At 46.4% G+C, this 17178-nt stretch overlaps 1 protein-coding gene across 4 annotated transcripts in view; it reads right to left on the minus strand.

Moving 5' to 3' along the window:
* DDHD2 (DDHD domain containing 2) overlaps nt 1-17178 on the minus strand; it is a 252721-nt gene that overhangs the window by 209113 nt on the left and 26430 nt on the right. For 2 of the 4 annotated variants that reach the window (XM_063931530.1, XM_063931529.1), the window contains exon 2: nt 3398-3809. The exons of the other annotated variants lie outside the window; for them this stretch is intronic. In XM_063931530.1, the coding sequence (XP_063787600.1) occupies nt 3398-3742 (345 nt within the window). In that variant the 5' untranslated portion in view covers nt 3743-3809. The remainder of the gene's footprint in view (nt 1-3397; nt 3810-17178) is intronic. 4 annotated transcript variants of the gene reach the window in all.

Here is a 17178-nt window from a genome sequence, read left to right on the forward strand (position 1 = left end):
CGTATGCTGTCCTTTTGCATACAATATATCCTGTGTGATCCCAGCCATGCCTGCGGGGTCCGACATATCACGAGTGCAGCACGTTCAATCTGGAGGATCCGACCCGATGCTCACGGGAAAGCGCATCAGATCGGATCAGAGACACCTCCAAAATGCCTGATTTCACCAGATATATCGGGCCAAATGCCCAAAATCGGGCATTATCGTTCTAGTGTATGGGGCCCTTTAGAGAAGTCCGACTTGGACATGCCAATATAGGGGTCTATTCAATTACTGTTGGATCTTTATAAAAAGTCGGAAAAACTGTACTTTTCCGACTTTTTTAGGTCGAATTTGGACTTGACCTATTCAATTATAGTGACGTTTTTTCGACTTATTAAAAAATCTGACTTGTCGGAAAACAAGTGGATTGGCGGATTAGCCGCGGATCCATGTGTTTTGTCAAATTTGCGGGCGATTCCACCTGTTTTTTGGCCCATTTCTGACAATTCCGAAAACAGGCAAAAACCTGTCGAAATTGGGCGCAAATTGAACACTGAATTGAATATTGAATTGAGAGGATCCGACAGGCATTGAACAGATCCCAAAAAGGAAAAAGAGATAAATTATATTGACAACAGAACTATTTAAAGTCACCAACTCATAAATAGGGTGTATACAAATAATGGACAGCCCATTACACATCAATTATAATAAGTCTGTCAAAACTGGAGAACAGGTAGAATCAGCCAGTTTTCCACCTCTGAAATCTCCCTTGCAAATAGCATTTGCATGAGCTGGTTTTCTAGTAAGGGAGGCATCATGGATCTCCATAAAAGGGGAATTTGACTTATATGGTAGAACTGTTAAAGAAACCATTTTATCAGGGGGATACATTTTTTAATAAAGCATCAACTACATTGTACAGTGTATCCAGAAAGTATTCACAGCGCTTCACTTTTTCCACATTTTGTTAAGTTACAGCCTTAATCCAAACTGAAATAAATTCATTTTTTTCCTCAAACTTCTACACACAATACCCCATAATTACAATGTGAAAAAAGTGTTTGAGATTTTTGCAGATTTATTAAAAATAAAAAACAAACAGATCACATGTAGATAAGTATCCACAGATTTTGCCATGAAGCTCAAAATTGAACTCAGGTGCATCCTGTTTCCACTGATCATCCTTGAGATGTTCCTACAGCTTAATTGGAGTCCACCTGTGGTAAATTCAGTTGATTGGACATGATTTGCAAAGGCACACACCTGTCTATATAAGGTCCCACACTTGACAGTGCATGTCTGAGCACAAACGAAGCATGAAGTAAAAGGAATTGTCTGTAGACCTCCAATACAGGATTGTCTCGAGGCACATATCTGGGGAAGGGTACAGAAAAATATCTGCTGCTTTGAAAGTCCCAATGAGCACAGTGGCCTCTATCATCCATAAATGGAAGAAGTTCGGAACCACCAGGACTCTTCCTAGAGATGGCCGGCCATCTAAAATGAGTGATCGGGGGTGCAGGGCCCTTATCAGGGAGGTGACAACCATCTCTGCAGCAATCCACTAATCAGGCCTGTATGGTAGAGTGGCCAGGCGGAAGCCACTCCTTAGTAAAAAGCACACAGCAGCCCGCCTGGAGTTTGCCAAAATGCACCTGAAGGACTCTCAAACCATGAGAAATAAAATTCTCTGGTCTGATGAGACAAAGATTGAACTATTTGGCATGAATGCCAGGCATCCTGTTTGGAGGAAACCAGGCACCGCTCAACACAAGGCCAATAACATCCGTAAAGTATGGTGATGGCAGCATCATGCTGTGGGGATGTTTTTCAGTGGCAGGAACTTGGAGACTAGTCAGGATAGAGGGAAAGATGAATGCAGCAATGTACAGACACATCCTGGATGATGCCATCCTGACGAAACCTCTTGTAGGTGAAACGCGTAGAGCGCAGAATGCATCGATCCTATACAACGCCGTCTAGCGCTAAGAGCGGCGTGTACGGGAATCCGCTGGCGGAATCTGGACCTTATTCACTTCAGGGACAGTCTTCTCTTTGGACACTGCACATTGAAAGGTCTGTGGAGAGACCACTATGAGGTACTGTACAGCCTGAATTACATTCATACTTTTGGAGGCTGGGCTCATAGAGACAAATCACGGATCACCAGACGTGGAATATTCACTGACTTTAGGGGAAGGATAAAATACCCTTGTTGAAACTGAGTTACATAGAGACCTTTAGGGTATCAGCACAGCTTCAACCATACTAATTGCACACAGCACCCATAGTGGTTTTGAAAAATCAACAGCTGTGAAATATCCACTTCCCTTCTGTTTAAGATCACCAGACGTGGAATATTCAGTGCTACCAGCTCATTGTTTACTTCTAGGGGAAGGAGTAAGTCGCTGAGAAGCGCATCCTCACCGCATTTAATTATATAGAGACTGTACAAGTATTTTAAAGAACTGAGCAATAATTGGTGAAAATCCATCCTTTATGTTATATGTAGTCTATCTTTTGTATATGTTTACCGGTAATAGGTTGTTTCACTAGTGTAATAATTTACGCTGTTTTAGAATAGATATAAATTCTTCCTTTTTCAAAATAAACATGTTTTTAAAAATTTGATTCATAGTTTTGATTACCCTATGATTTGCGCTGGGGAAACTTTGTTTTCTATGCTTCTACCTTTTTGTGGGGTTAGGTAGTGACTCCACCTCCTTTAGCAGCACTTCTAGGCTAAACTTGCCTTTATTTTTAGCGCAGTGTCTTTTCTTCCTTTTTTGTTTGTACATCCTGGATGAAAACCTGCTCCAGAGCACTCTTGACCTCAGACTGGGGCGACAGTTCATCTTTCAGCAGGACAACAGCCCTAAGCACACAGCCAAGATATCAAAGGAGTGGCTTCAGGACAACTCTGTGAATGCCCTTGAGTGGCCCAGCCAAAGCCCAGACTTGAATCCGATTGAACATCTCCGGAGAGATCTGAAAATTGCTGTGCACCGATGCTTCCCATCCAACCTGATGGAGCTTGAGAGGAGCTGCAAAGAGGAATGGGTAAAACTGCCCACAGATAGGTGTGCCAAGTTTGTGGCATCATATTCAAAAAGACTTGAGGCTGTAATTGATGCCAAAGGTGCATCAACAAAAGAATTGAGCAAAGGCTGTAAAAACTTATGTACATGTGATTTACTTTTTGCATGTTGTCATTATGGGGTATGGTGTATAGAATTTTTTGAGAAAAATTAATTTATTACATTTTGGAATAAGGATCTAACATAACAAAATGTGGAAAAAGCGAACGCTGTGAATACTTTCCAGATGCACTGCACACGCCAATGATTTAAGGTGATTTAAAAGTAGAGAATTTATTTAAAAAAAAAAAAAAAGTTATAAAGTCCTGACGTACATTCATTTCACAAACCCGGGATTCCTGTAGGGAACGTCTTATTGTTGATGTGTGGACATGGACGCCCATCTTAGACACAGAATTCTGGAGATCTTTCATGGTCAGCAATGGCTGCAGAGTGACATCTTCTACCAGTTTTCTGCGTGCTTGGCTGCAGAGCTTGGGAGGGCGACCTGATCTGGGCAGAGTCCTGGTGGTATGATGAGTCTTCCACTTTCTAATGATAGAGCACACTGTGCTGGCAGGGATAGTCATTGCCTTTGAAATTTTTCTGTACCCTTTTCCTGCTTTATGCAGCTCTACAATTGTGTCCCGCACTTCTTGAGAAAGCTGCTTGGACTTCATGGTGGCTCTAGTTGATCACTATGGAAGTTGGTACCTTGAAAGCCTTTATGTACCCGAGGGAACTTCTCTACAAGTTAAACAAACTTTAATTACACAAAGATGGGAACTATGGGGGTCATTCAGACCTGATCGTAGCAGCAAATTTGTTAGCAGTTGGGCAAAACCATGTGCACTGCAGGTGTGGCAGATGTAGCATTTGCAGAGAGAGTTAGATTTGGGTGGGTTATTTTGTTTCTGTGCAGAGTAAATACTGGCTGCTTTATTTTTATACTGCAATTTAGATTTCAGTTTGAACACACTCCACCCAAATCTAACTCTCTCTGCACGTTATATCTGCCCCCCCCCCACACACACTCTACACTGCACATGGTTTTGCCCAATTGCTAACAAATGTGCTGCTACGATCTGGTCTGAATTATCCCCTATTACTACTAATTTGGTGACCTTTTTACATAAAAGCATCTCATCTAGTCTTCAAACACAAATGGGTTGAATTCTAGTGAAGGAAAATTGTTATTTTCTCAACTTAAAGAGGTTCTGCACAACCCGCCCCCAGCCTAGTACATTATCAGCTAGCACACAGCAATAGGAGTACTTGCATGGGAGTAACAACATGCTTGCGTACTGAATGGATCCATTAAGCAAAGAATTAAAGACATTTTTGATCCATGAATGCCAAAATTATCTTCTTTGTGAAAGTCCCACATCCCTAGGGTTTGCTAACCTCACAAATAATGAGAGTTATTTAGCGTAAGGTAGGGCAACTAGATAACCTTCCTCAGGAAGGTGTAAAACCTCTAACACTCTCCAGTCTGGCACCATTTGTGTAAATCCGATCAAGAAAATCTAATCCGAGTTTTCAATGAAATCACACCTTGTCTGGCTAACATTACATTTGGTAGGGCACATGCTTCATGTCATTTGGGATAGCAGGCTAACATTATAGTATGGTGCAGGGTCTGCTTCTAATATTTCATGTTAGTTGGCTAGATCGAGTTCTTCTGTTGATCATTCAATGAGTACAGTCTTCAGACCTGGTCACAGACCTACTCTATAAAGATCAGGGTTTTGTACTTTGTGCTATTGACTTAAGGACAAGTCTTTCCATGCCTAGATCTGTTGTATAGAGAAGTTGCTGTATTGTATCCACCCAAAAAATGCATGATTAATAAACTGTAAATTTGTACAGTAAGATAAACATAGAACAAAGAGATGCTGTTAAATGTTATTCAATCAAGTTACAGCTTATTTACAGTTATTTAAAGGATCTGCATCTTAGAACATGCAAAAGTAAAAAATCAGTTATTTGGGACAAGTGAAGATATTCTCATCACGTATAACTGATACATATCATTTACTGCATTGCTCCTCCATTTTCAGGAACAGCTAACTAGCTCTTTAAGGCTCTGTCTGTGACTCCATGAACATGCTGAAATAACCCAGCCATCTAAATAGGAGCAGTCTATATGAAGTCTCAGTCACACTATGACTAGTCATTCCCAGCCCCTTAGGAAAGTAGAGAGCATGTTGTCATTGTACCTTCCTCTATTCTACAACAGAGGAACTAGGCCTATCTCACCCATTCACAAATACGCTGTCACCCTAAGACGGATTTAGGGGTCTATTTACTAAGCTTTGGATGGAAATAAAGTCTCTGGAGATAAATGACCAGCCAATCGGCTCCTGTCATTTTTCAAACACAGCCTGTGGCATAGCAGTTAGGAGCTGATTGGCTGTTACTTTATCTCCAGCAACTTTATCTCCAGACAAGGCTTAGTAAATAGACGCCTTAGGGGTCTATTCATGAAGCAGTGAAAAGTATGCAGAAGTGAGCCAGTGGAGAATTTACTCATGGCAACCAATCAGCATTGAAGTAACAGTTATAATTTGCATAATACACAATTGTACGGAGCAGCTTATTGGTTGCCATGGGCAACGTCTCCACAGGCTCACTTCTCCAGTATTTTCACTGCTTCATGAATAGACCCCTGAGAGTTGAACAAAAAAATGTCCTGTTTGCATATGAGCACATATGTGCTTCCAGTCTATGGTCTAGATCAGTGATGGCTAAACTTGACACTCCTGCTGTTGTTGAACTACACATCCCAGCATGCCCTGCATCAGTTTTAGCATGGCCAAATAGCAAAACTGTAGCAGGGCATGCTGGGATGTGTAGTTCAACAACAGCTGGAGTGTCAAGGTTAGCCATCACTGGTCTAGATGCATCATCTCTTGGAAAGTGATAAAAATAAGATTTTACTTCGCGGTAAATCTATTGCTCGTAGTCCGTAATGGATGCTGGGGACTCCGTAAGGACCATGGGGAATAGACGGGCTCCGCAGGAGACAGGGCACTTTAAGAAAGAATTTGGATTCTGGTGTGCACTGGCTCCTCTCTCTATGCCCCTCCTCCAGGGCCGGCGCTACCACTAGGCAGCTTTAGGCAGCTGCCTAGAGCGCCAGCCACTGGAGGGCGCCGCTGAGACACTTAAAAAAAAAAAGGATGTCCGTTGTCTTTTCACACGATGCTGGCACCAGCTGCAGCCAGGGGGACTTACCAAACGCCCGCCCCCCTCTCCCCACCTCCCCCACCAATCCATCCCTGACAAACCAAAATGTTTTATCTTCCACAAAGACAGCAGCCACGGACCCCAATTTAAGTCCCGCCTATTGTTGCATTTGGCACCGCCCCCTATCCACATACCCGTGAATTGCACTGCAAAGAGATACACCTGACTCCCAATCCCATCAGTGACAGTGACCTGGCTCTCTGGTGTGGCTGCTGACAGTGACCTGGCTCTCTGGTGTGGCTTCTCATCCTGCTGACCCCACTGGTACATGTTAAGTAAGTTAGTTATAAATATATATGTATATATGGATATATAGTATATGTATATATGGATATATAGTGTCTGTGTGTGTCTGTGTGTGTTTGTGTGACACAGTAATGCTATCACTAAAGCACAATATATATATATATATATATATTTTTTTTTTTTTTATATATATATATATATATATATATATACACACATACATACAATGGGTGGCAGTGATGGTTACTTTCAGTGGTGGGGGCGGTACTATTAATCCTGGTGGCTGTGATCATACGTGCACACAGGGGGGGGGGGGTTTCCGAGTACCTGGAAACCCCCCCTGCACACCGATATATCGGCGCAGCTGACTGATTTTTTTATTTGTTGAATCGAGGAGCTGGCACTGCAGCTGTGTATGCCCCAATCATGGTAAACGTCGTTGGGGAACTGCAGCATGCATCTCCCAGCTCCCACTCAGAGCCGGGAGCTGACAGCCGCGTGTGATCTGCTGTGTGGTGCAGGTGGGCGGGCACAGCGGCCTGTCTTCTATTCTGATGGGGACAAATTGGCGCAGCGGGAGTTCCGGTGGGTAGCCGCGCCCACTGTCAGACAGTAAAGCACCGCGCGGCCCGCAGTCAGACAGTGAGTGACAGCAGTGTGGCCGCACAAGGAACTCATCTCAGAAGGCAGAGGAGGCGAGAACTGGACATTGCAGCTAATCGTGTGACTGTGGAGCAGCATGCAGCCTTGCAGGTTTCAATCCCTATCAGTCCCTTGTGTCTCTCTGTCATCTCACTCTACCCCTCCCACTCTCTCTCCCCCACATCTCGCTCTCTCTCCATGTCTCTCTCACCCCAACATCTCTCGTTCTCCCACACTGCTACTCCCAGCCTGCCCCCTTCTATGCACTATTACTCCCATTCTACCTCATGACTACTACACCAAGCTTTCCCCCTGCTTCCCACTACTACTCCCATCCTACCCCTTACTTCCCACTGCTACCTACGTTCTGCCCCCATCTCTGCACTACTACTCCCATCCTGCCCTTACTTCCCACTACTACCTACATCCTGCCCCCTGCTCTGCACTACTACTCCCATCCTGCCCCTTACTTCCCACTACTACCTACATTCTGCCCCCTGCTCTGCACTACTACTCCCATCCTGCCCCTTACTTCCCACTACTACCTACATCCTGCCCCCTGCTCTGCACTACTACTCCCATCCTGCCCCTTCCTACTACTACCTACATCCTGCCCCCTGCCTGCACTACCACTCGATCTCCCCATGCCCCCCTCTCTCTCTCCATGCATCTCTTGCTCTGTCTCACTCCCCATGCTCCCTCTCTCTCTCCCCCCTCTCTCTCTCTGTCTCTACCCCATGCCACTCTCTGTGCCCATGCCTCTCTCTCCCCCATGCCTCTCTTTCTTCCCCATGCCTCCCACTCTCTGTCCCCCTTTGCCTTTCTCTCTCGCTCTGTGATATATATATATATATATATATATAAAAAATTATATATCTCTGGAAACCCCCCCCCCCCCCCCCCCCCAAAAAAAAATAAATAAAAAAAAATCCTGCTTTGCCCTTGGTGATATCCACGGGTGGGCCCCTATAATTTTTGGTGCCATAGGCAACTGCACATTATGTCCAATGTAAAAGACAGCTCTGTGCAAGGAGTTGAATCAGAAAGAGGTCGCGCTATAGAGCCAATTAATTGTTCCACACCATTCTCAATTGTAAATATTTATTTAAAACATATAACCATATAAAAACATATATATATTTTATTTTTGTGATATTAAGATCTGGTGTGGTCACAACACCCTCAACTTCATAACAATTATAAAAAGATGGTTCTCATTCATAAAAATAAGTGTGCTGAATAGTAAAATGTCCAGACTGGCAAAAAATTATGCCACAAGTTCAGTCCGTAATAGGATCCTCCGTATTAATTTGCACCCAATGATAGAGTCCAGAGGACACTGATATTTTTGTCCAAGGACTGTGCACCACAAATGTAAAGAATCACAGGTACCTCTGCTCACTCTGTCCCTTATGCTTATAATACGGGACCTGTTTGCCAGTTTGAGGAGCTTTAAGTGTAGCCCGAGCGTCCCCGGGATTGCACGGTGTAATAAACAACTGTTACCTGTGGATTGTAGCGGTGTGGTGCAATGAGTTGGCGGCTTCTGTCCGTATGGCAGGATGAATCACACTGATGGGAGGTTTCCGTACGGGCAGCCCGACAGTTCCAACGAGCGGGCTAACACTGTTGCTAAAGCCCGCTCGAGCGGTCAGCCGCACAGCCGCTCCGGCTTCCAGAAAACACTGTTCTCTCCGGCACTGAGTGATGGTAACTTCCACGGTTTGCTGGTAACAGGTGCCGGGTGTTCTGTGCAAGGAGTGTCAATGTTATGGGGGAAAGAGGCTTAGGGGTGCCTGGACCCAAGATATAAAGGGCGAAATTCAAATGTTGCCGCCCCTTATCTCCCATCTAAAGTAACAGGAGTTTGCAGGGGCGATATACAAATGTCACATGTTTTCACACTGATCGCTCCCAAATCAGTCGGGTCACCGACTAAACTGTCCGGCGCAATGCGAAAAGTCCCATTTTGGTGCCTCCGGGCATGGCGAGCTGAAATGCTGATGTCACGCCCGCCGGCATCAACATGTCATGCTTAGTGGGTTTTTGTTTCTATTCAACAGAAGGGTGAGGATGTGGGGGGGGGGGGGGGGGCAGGGAGTAGGCAGAGGTTTTGCCTAGGGTGCCGAGAAACCTTGCACCGGCCCTGCCCTCCTCCAGACCTCAGTTAGAGAAACTGTGCCCGGAAGAGCTGACAGTACAAGAAAAGGATTTTGGAATCCAGGGCAAGACTCATACCAGTCACACCAATCATACTGTATCACTCGTGATAAATTTACCCAGTTAACAGTATGAACAACAACGGTGCATCAGATCAACCCTGATGCAACCAAACATAACCCTTATTTAAGCAATAACTATATACAAGCATTGCAGAAGAAGTCCGCACTTGGGACGGGCGCCCATCATCCACTACGGACGAGAAATAGATTTACCGGTAAGTAAAATCTTATTTTCTCTAACGTCCTAGTGGATGCTGGGAACTCCGTAAGGACCATGGGGATTATACCAAAGCTCCCAAACGGGCGGGAGAGTGCGGATGACTCTGCAGCACCGAATGAGCAAACACAAGGTCCTCCTCAGCCAGGGTATCAAACTTGTAGAACTCTGCAAAAGTGTTCGAACCCGACCAAGTAGCAGCTCGGCAAAGCTGTAATGCCGAGACCCCTCGGGCAGCCGCCCAAGAAGAGCCCACCTTCCTTGTGGAATGGGCCTTTACTGATTTTGGCAGCAGCAATCCCGCCGCAGAATGAGCCTGCTGAATCGTGCTACAGATCCAGCGAGCAATAGTTTGCTTTGAAGCAGGAGCACCCAGCTTGTTGGGTGCATACAGGATAAACAGTGACTCCGTTTTCCTGACTCTAGCCGTTCTGGCTACATAAACCTTCAAAGCCCTGACCACATCTAGTAACTCGGAATCCTCCAAGTCACGAGTAGCCACAGGCACCACAATAGGTTGGTTCATATGAAAAGATGACACCACTTTTGGCAGAAATTGCGGACGGGTCCGCAATTCCGCCCTGTCCATATGGAAAACCAGATAGGGGCTTTTATGTGACAAAGCCGCTAATTCTGACGCACGCCTAGCTGAAGCCAAGGCTGATAGCATTCCACGTTAGATATTTTAACTCCACCGTTTTGAGTGGCTCAAACCAGTGTGACTTCAGGAAACTCAACACCACGTTAAGATCCCAAGGTGCTACTGGAGGCACAAAAGGGGGCTGAATATGCAGCACTCCCTTTACAAACGTCTGAACTTCAGGCAAAGAAGCCAGTTCTTTTTGAAAGAAAATGGATAGGGCTGAAATCTGGACCTTAATGGAACCCAATTTCAGGCCCAAAGTCACTCACGACTGTAGGAAGTGAAGGAAACGGTCCAGCTGGAATTCCTCTGTAGGGGCATTCCTGGCCTCACACCAAGCAACATATTTTCGCCATATACGGTGATAATGTTTAGCCGTCACGTCCTTCCTAGCCTTTATCAGCGTAGGAATAACCTCAATCGGAATGCCTTTTTCTGCTAGAATCCGGCGTTCAACCGCCATGCCGTCAAACGCAGCCGCGGTAAGTCTTGGAACAGACAGAGCCCCTGTTGCAACAAGTCCTGTCTTAGAGGCAGAGGCCACGGGTCCTCTGTGAGCATTTCTTGCAGATCTGGATACCAAGTCCTTCTTGGCCAATCCGGAACAATGAGTATTGTTCTCACTCCTCTTTTTCTTATGATTCTCAGCACCTTGGGTATGAGAGGAAGAGGAGGGAATACATAGACCGACTGGAACACCCACGGTGTCACTAGTGCGTCTACAGCTATCGCCTGAGGGTCTCTTGACCTGGTGCAATACCTCTGTAGCTTTTTGTTGAGGCGGGATGCCATCATGTCCACCTGTGGCAGTTCCCACCGACTTGCAATCTGCGTGAAGACTTCTTGATGAAGTCCCCACTCTCCCGGGTGGAGGTCGTGCCTGCTGAGGAAGTCTGCTTCCCAGTTGTCCACTCCCGGAATGAACACTGCTGACAGTGCTCTTACGTGATTCTCCGCCCAGCGAAGAATTCTGGTGGCTTCGCCATTGCCACCCTGCTCCTTGTGCCGCCTTGGCGGTTTACATGAGCCACTGCGGTGATTTTGTCTGACTGAATCAGTATCGGTTGGTCGCGAAGCAGGGTCTCCGCTTGACGTAGATCGTTGTATATGGCCCTTAGTTCCAGGATATTGATGTGAAGACAAGTCTCCTGACTTGACCACAGCCCTTGGAAATTTCTTCCCTGTGTGACTGCCCCCCACCCTCGGAGGCTTGCATCCGTGGTCACCAGGACCCAGTCCTGAATGCCGAATCTGCGGCCCTCGAGAAGGTGAGCACTCTGCAGCCACCACAGGAGAGACACCCTGGCCCTGGGGGATAGGGTGATCAGCCGATGCATCTGTAGATGTGATCCGGACCACTTGTCCAACAGATCCCATTGAAAGGTCCTCGCATGGAACCTGCCGAATGGAATGGCCTCGTATGATGCCACCATCTTTCCCAGGACTCGCGTGCAGTGATGCACCGACACCTGTTTAGGTTTTAATAGGTCTCTGACCAGTGTCATGAGCTCCTGAGCCTTCTCCATCGGGAGATAAACCCTCTTCTGGTCTGTGTCCAGAATCATGCCCAGGAAGGGCAGACGACTCGTAGGAATCAGCTGCGACTTTGGAATATTTAGAATCCAGCCGTGCTGTTGTAACACATCCCGAGAGCGTGCTACGCTGATCAGCAACTGCTCTCTGGACCTCGCCTTTATGAGGAGATCGTCCAAGTATGGGATAATTGTGACCCCTTGCTTCCGCAGGAGCACCATCATCTCCGCCATTACCTTGGTAAATATTCTCGGTGCCGTGGAGAGACCAAACGGCAACATCTGGAATTGGTAATGACAATCCTGTACCACATATCGGAGGTACGCCTGATGAGGTGGATAAATGGGGACATGAAGGTATGCATCCTTTATGTCCAGAGACACCATAAAATCCCCCCCCTTCCAGGCTTGCGATGACCGCTCTGAGCGATTCCATCTTGAACTTGAACCTTTTCAGGTATATGTTCAGGGATTTTAAATTCAATATGGGTCTGACTGAAACCGCCCGGTTTCGGTACCACAAACATGGTCGAATAGTAACCCCTTCCCTGTTGAAGGAGGGGAACCTTTACCACCACCTGCTGAAGATACAATTTGTGAATTGCAGCTAACACTATTTCCCTCTCTAAGGGGGAAGCTGGCAGGGCCGATTTGAGGTAACGGTGAGGGGGCATCTCTTCGAATTCCAGCTTGTATCCCTGAGACACAATCTCTATAGCCCAGGGATCCACCTGGGAGTGAACCCACTTGTGGCTGAAATTTCGGAGACGCGCCCCCACCGGGCCTAGCTCCGCCTGTGGAGCCCCAGCGTCATGCGGTGGATTTAGTGGAAGTCGGGGAGGACTTCTGTTCCTGGGAACTAGCTGTATTGTGCAGCTTCTTTCCTCTACCCCTGCCTCTGGCGAGAAAGGACGCACCTCGTACTTTAATGCCTTTTTGTGATCGAAAGGACTGCATTTGATAATACGGTGCTTTCTTAGGTTGTGAGGGAATATATGGCAAAAAATTTGACTTTCCAGCCGTAGGTGTGGAGACCAGGTCCGAGAGACCGTCCCCAAACAATTCCTCACCCTTGTAAGGTAAAACCTCCATGTGCCTTTTTGAGTCGGCATCGCCTGTCCATTGCCGAGTCCACAGGACCCTTCTGGCAGAAATCGACATTGCATTTATTCTAGGGCCCAGTAGGCTAATGTCTCTTTGAGCATCTCTCATATATAGGACAGCGTCCTTTATATGCCCCAGGGTCAGCACTATAGTATCCTTGTCCAAGGTATCAAGTTCCTCAAATAAGGTATCTGTCCATGCTGCTACAGCACTACACATCCAGGCCGACGCAATCGCCGGCCTTAGTAGGGTACCTGAATGTGTATAAATGGACTTCAGGATACCCTCCTGCTTTCTATCCGCAGCATCTTTTAGGGTGGCCGTATCCTGTGACGGTAGGGCTACTCTCTTGGATAAGCGTGTTAAAGCTTTGTCTACCCTAGGGGAGGATTCCCAGCGTAACCTGTCCGTTGGCGAGAAAGGATACGCCATAAGCATCCGTTTGGAAATCTGCAGTTTTCTATCTGGAGATTCCCAAGCCTTTTCACATAACTCATTTAATTCTTGTGAAGGGGGAAAGGTCACCTCTTGCCTTTTTTCCCCATACATATAAAACCTCTTGTCAGGGACTGGGGTTTCCTCTGTGATGTGCAACACATCCTTCATTGCTATAATCATGTAACGGATGGCTTTAGCCATTTTAGGCTGTAACTTTGCATCATCGCCATCGACACTGGAGTCAGAATCCGTGTCGACATCTGTGTCAACAATTTGGGATAGTGGGCGCTTCTGAGACCCTGACGGCTTCTGCGACATAGGATCAGGCATGGGCTGAGACCCCGGCTGTCCCAAGGTTCAGCTTTATCCAACCTTTTATGCAAGGAAGTAACATTATCATTTAAAACCTTCCACATATCCATCCAATCGGGTGTCGGCGCCGTCGGCGGCGACCCCACATTCATTTGCTCCCGCTCCGCTTCCACATAGCCTTCCTCGTCAAACATGCCGACACAAGCGTACCGACACACCACACACACAGGGGATGCTCTTTTTGAAGACAGTTCCCCCACAAGGCCTTTTGGAGAGACAGAGAGAGAGTATGCCAGCACACACCCCAGCGCTATATGTCCCAGGAGTCACACAGTAACTTAGTGTTAACCCAGTAGCTGCTGTATTTATTGTCTTTGCGCCAAATTTATGTGCCCCCCCTCTCTCTTTACCCTCTTCTACAGTGATTCTGCAGGGGAGAGCCTGGGGAGCTTCCTCTCAGCGGAGCTGTGGAGAGAAAATGGCGCTGGTGAGTGCTGAGGAAGAAGCCCCGCCCCCTCAGCGGCGGGCTTCTGTCCCGCGTTTGTGTGTAAAATAATGGCGGGGGCTCATGCATATATACAGTGCCCAACTGTATATATGCTACTTTTTGCCAAGAGGTTCCTAATTGCTGCCCAGGGCGCCCCACCCCCCCTGCGCCCCGCACCCTACAGTGATTGGAGTATGTGGGTTTAGTGTGGGAGCAATGGCGCACAGCTGCAGTGCTGTGCGCTACCTCATATGAAGACTGGAGTCTTCTGCCGCCGATTTCGACGTCTTCTTGCTTCTGACACCGGCTTCTGTCTTCTGGCTCTGCGAGGGGGATGGCGGCGCCGCTTCGGGATCGGACGACCAAGGGTGCGATCCTGTGTACGATCCCTCTGGAGCTAATGGTGTCCAGTAGCCTAAGAAGCAGGACCTATCTTCAGTGAGTAGGGCTGCTTCTCTCCCCTCAGTCCCACGTAGCAGAGAGCCTGTTGCCAGCAGATCTCTCTGAAAATAAAAAACCTAACAAAATACTTTCTTTTTAGCAAGCTCAGGAGAGCTCACTAAGTAGCACCCAGCTCGTCCGGGCACAGATTCAAACTGAGGTCTGGAGGAGGGACATAGAGGGAGGAGCCAGAACACACCAGAATCCAAATTCTTTCTTAAAGTGCCCTGTCTCCTGCGGAGCCCGTCTATTCCCCATGGTCCTTACGGAGTCCCCAGCATCCACTAGGACGTTAGAGAAATGAAGCGTGAATAAGTGCCAGCCAATCAGGTCCTAACTGCCATGTCACAGGCTGTGTTTGAAAAATGGCAGTTAGGAGCTGATTGGCTGGTACTTTTTCAGTCTCCATTTATTCACTTTCCATGCGATAATGCACTTAACCCTATATTTTGAGTTGCTTGCACCTGAATGCTATTAAAACACATGAAACAATCATCATCAACTGTTACATGCATGTCCTTTCCAGATCTGCCTCTCCATACTGAAGGGGTCCGCCTCTCCATACTGAAGGGGCTGTAAAAGCAAGGTACGTGCAACTTTAAATATGGTCGTATGATGTGTATATGTGAAGCGCACTAGTATTTGCGCCAAGGCACATCATTATGTCGGGCAACTTCACTTATGTCAGACTCTAGATCAGGTTTTAAGTATTTAATAGGCGACCATCAATATTAGGATGGAAGGTGAATGGTTGGACTGACCGTTATATTTTCTTGGATGTAGCAAAGGGGGTTATTGGGTGACAAAGACCCACCTTACCAAGTGGTTTCATGGAGCAACATCATGCTGAGAATACCACAGAAAGGGAGTCTGAGAAAGGAAGTCAGCAGGGTAATCCAAAAAAAGGGAAAGAATGATGCACATTATATACATATTGAAAGGAAATAAGGTAGTAAGAATGCCCTATTCCCCAGGTATACACAGGGAGCAAGCATGCTCATCTACCTACAGGATCCACAGGTGTCCCCTTCAGTAACTTTATCTCCCTGACATGTATCTGTAATGTTAAGGCTTGAGCAGCACATAGTCCCTGCAAAATGTCTGTAAACCAATTAAATGGGCCATACATATGTTCCTCCATGTATAGGTCTCTAGGAGTTTTCAGGTCACTTTAAGTAGGAGATGCAGAAAATCATCACTGGTGTTAAACTGGGGCAAGTAGCGTAACAATCAGACATAATTCCATTTTTTGGAAAGTCATTTTACCAGACCTGCAACAGCCAATCCCAGCAGAGGTTCAAGGAGAGGCAGGCAGCATACCTACTGAATAGCCCCTCCACTGTCACTGAGGACCAATGCATTTTTCCACTTTCTGCCAGAGGACCAGTGTGGGAACTATGAACATTTTGGGCGAGGAGGTTATGGCTCCTGTTTGAACAATAGTGGCCATGCCAGGATCAAAAGTGCAACACCTCTTGGACTCCCAATCATGGCCGGTAGGTGCAGACATAAAGCAGGGACAACACATGGGCTGGACTACTGCCACGAGTGTAGCAGAATGTGGTCCCCTACTATGTATATTATTACTGTACTGTAAATTTTGCACAATCATTTATTGATTATTCTGTTAACCTCATAATGCTCATATTATGAAAGTGACTATTTACAGAACGACTTATTATTTCATAAAAGACACTTGAAATTACAATTTGGCTAGCTTAACGTTTATGTGCATTAGAACATCTGAAGCTGGGCCGCTGCCAAAGCAACAGAGTGGAAAAAAGGGCAGTCCATAGGTATTGTTAGCATGCTTGCCCTGAGAACTGTAAGTGGCAGAGCCCTGGCCTCAGATTACCTTTATGCATAGTTTATTTCTTTTTCATGACTTAGCTGCTGTAAAAGTGTTGTTGAATACCAAATAATTTATAACCATTGTGCTTTCCTTGTTGTAACTAGGTAAAAGATTGAATTGAAGTCAGATTTATAAAAACTATTAAATATTTATTAAAAAGCACGCCCGTATACAGGCTGAGAGACAGTTTTTCTATGACGAGCTGTCCTCTTCACATAGATCTTCAAAGCCCTGACAATATCCAAGGCCTTTGAAGCAATTGAGGAGTCAGTAGCCACTGGCACCACAATAGGTTGGTTGATATGGAAAGCCGATACAACCTGAGGCAGGAACTGTGGACGAGTCCTAAGTTCCGCCCTGTCTTCATGGAAGATCAGATAAGGACTTTTACAAGATAAAGCCCCCAATTACGACACGCGTCGGGCAGAAGCCAAGGCCAACAAAGTGACCGCCTTCCACGTGAGAAACTTGATGTCAGCCTCCAGTAGAGGCTCAAACGAAGCAGATTGTAGGAACTGCAACACCACATCTAGATCCCAGAGTGTCCTTGGCGCCATAAAGGGAGGCCGGATGTGCAGAACCCCTTTCAATAAGGTCTGAACATCAGGGAGGACAGCCAATTGTTTTTGAAAAAAAGATGGACAAAGCAGAGATTTGGACCTTGATGGATCCCAATCTCAGGCCCACATCCACTCCCGCTTGCAGGTAAAGGAGAAAACGTCCAAGTTGAA

This window comes from Pseudophryne corroboree, chromosome 6, assembly GCF_028390025.1.
Source record: "Pseudophryne corroboree isolate aPseCor3 chromosome 6, aPseCor3.hap2, whole genome shotgun sequence".
NCBI classification, from domain to species: Eukaryota; Metazoa; Chordata; class Amphibia; order Anura; family Myobatrachidae; genus Pseudophryne; species Pseudophryne corroboree.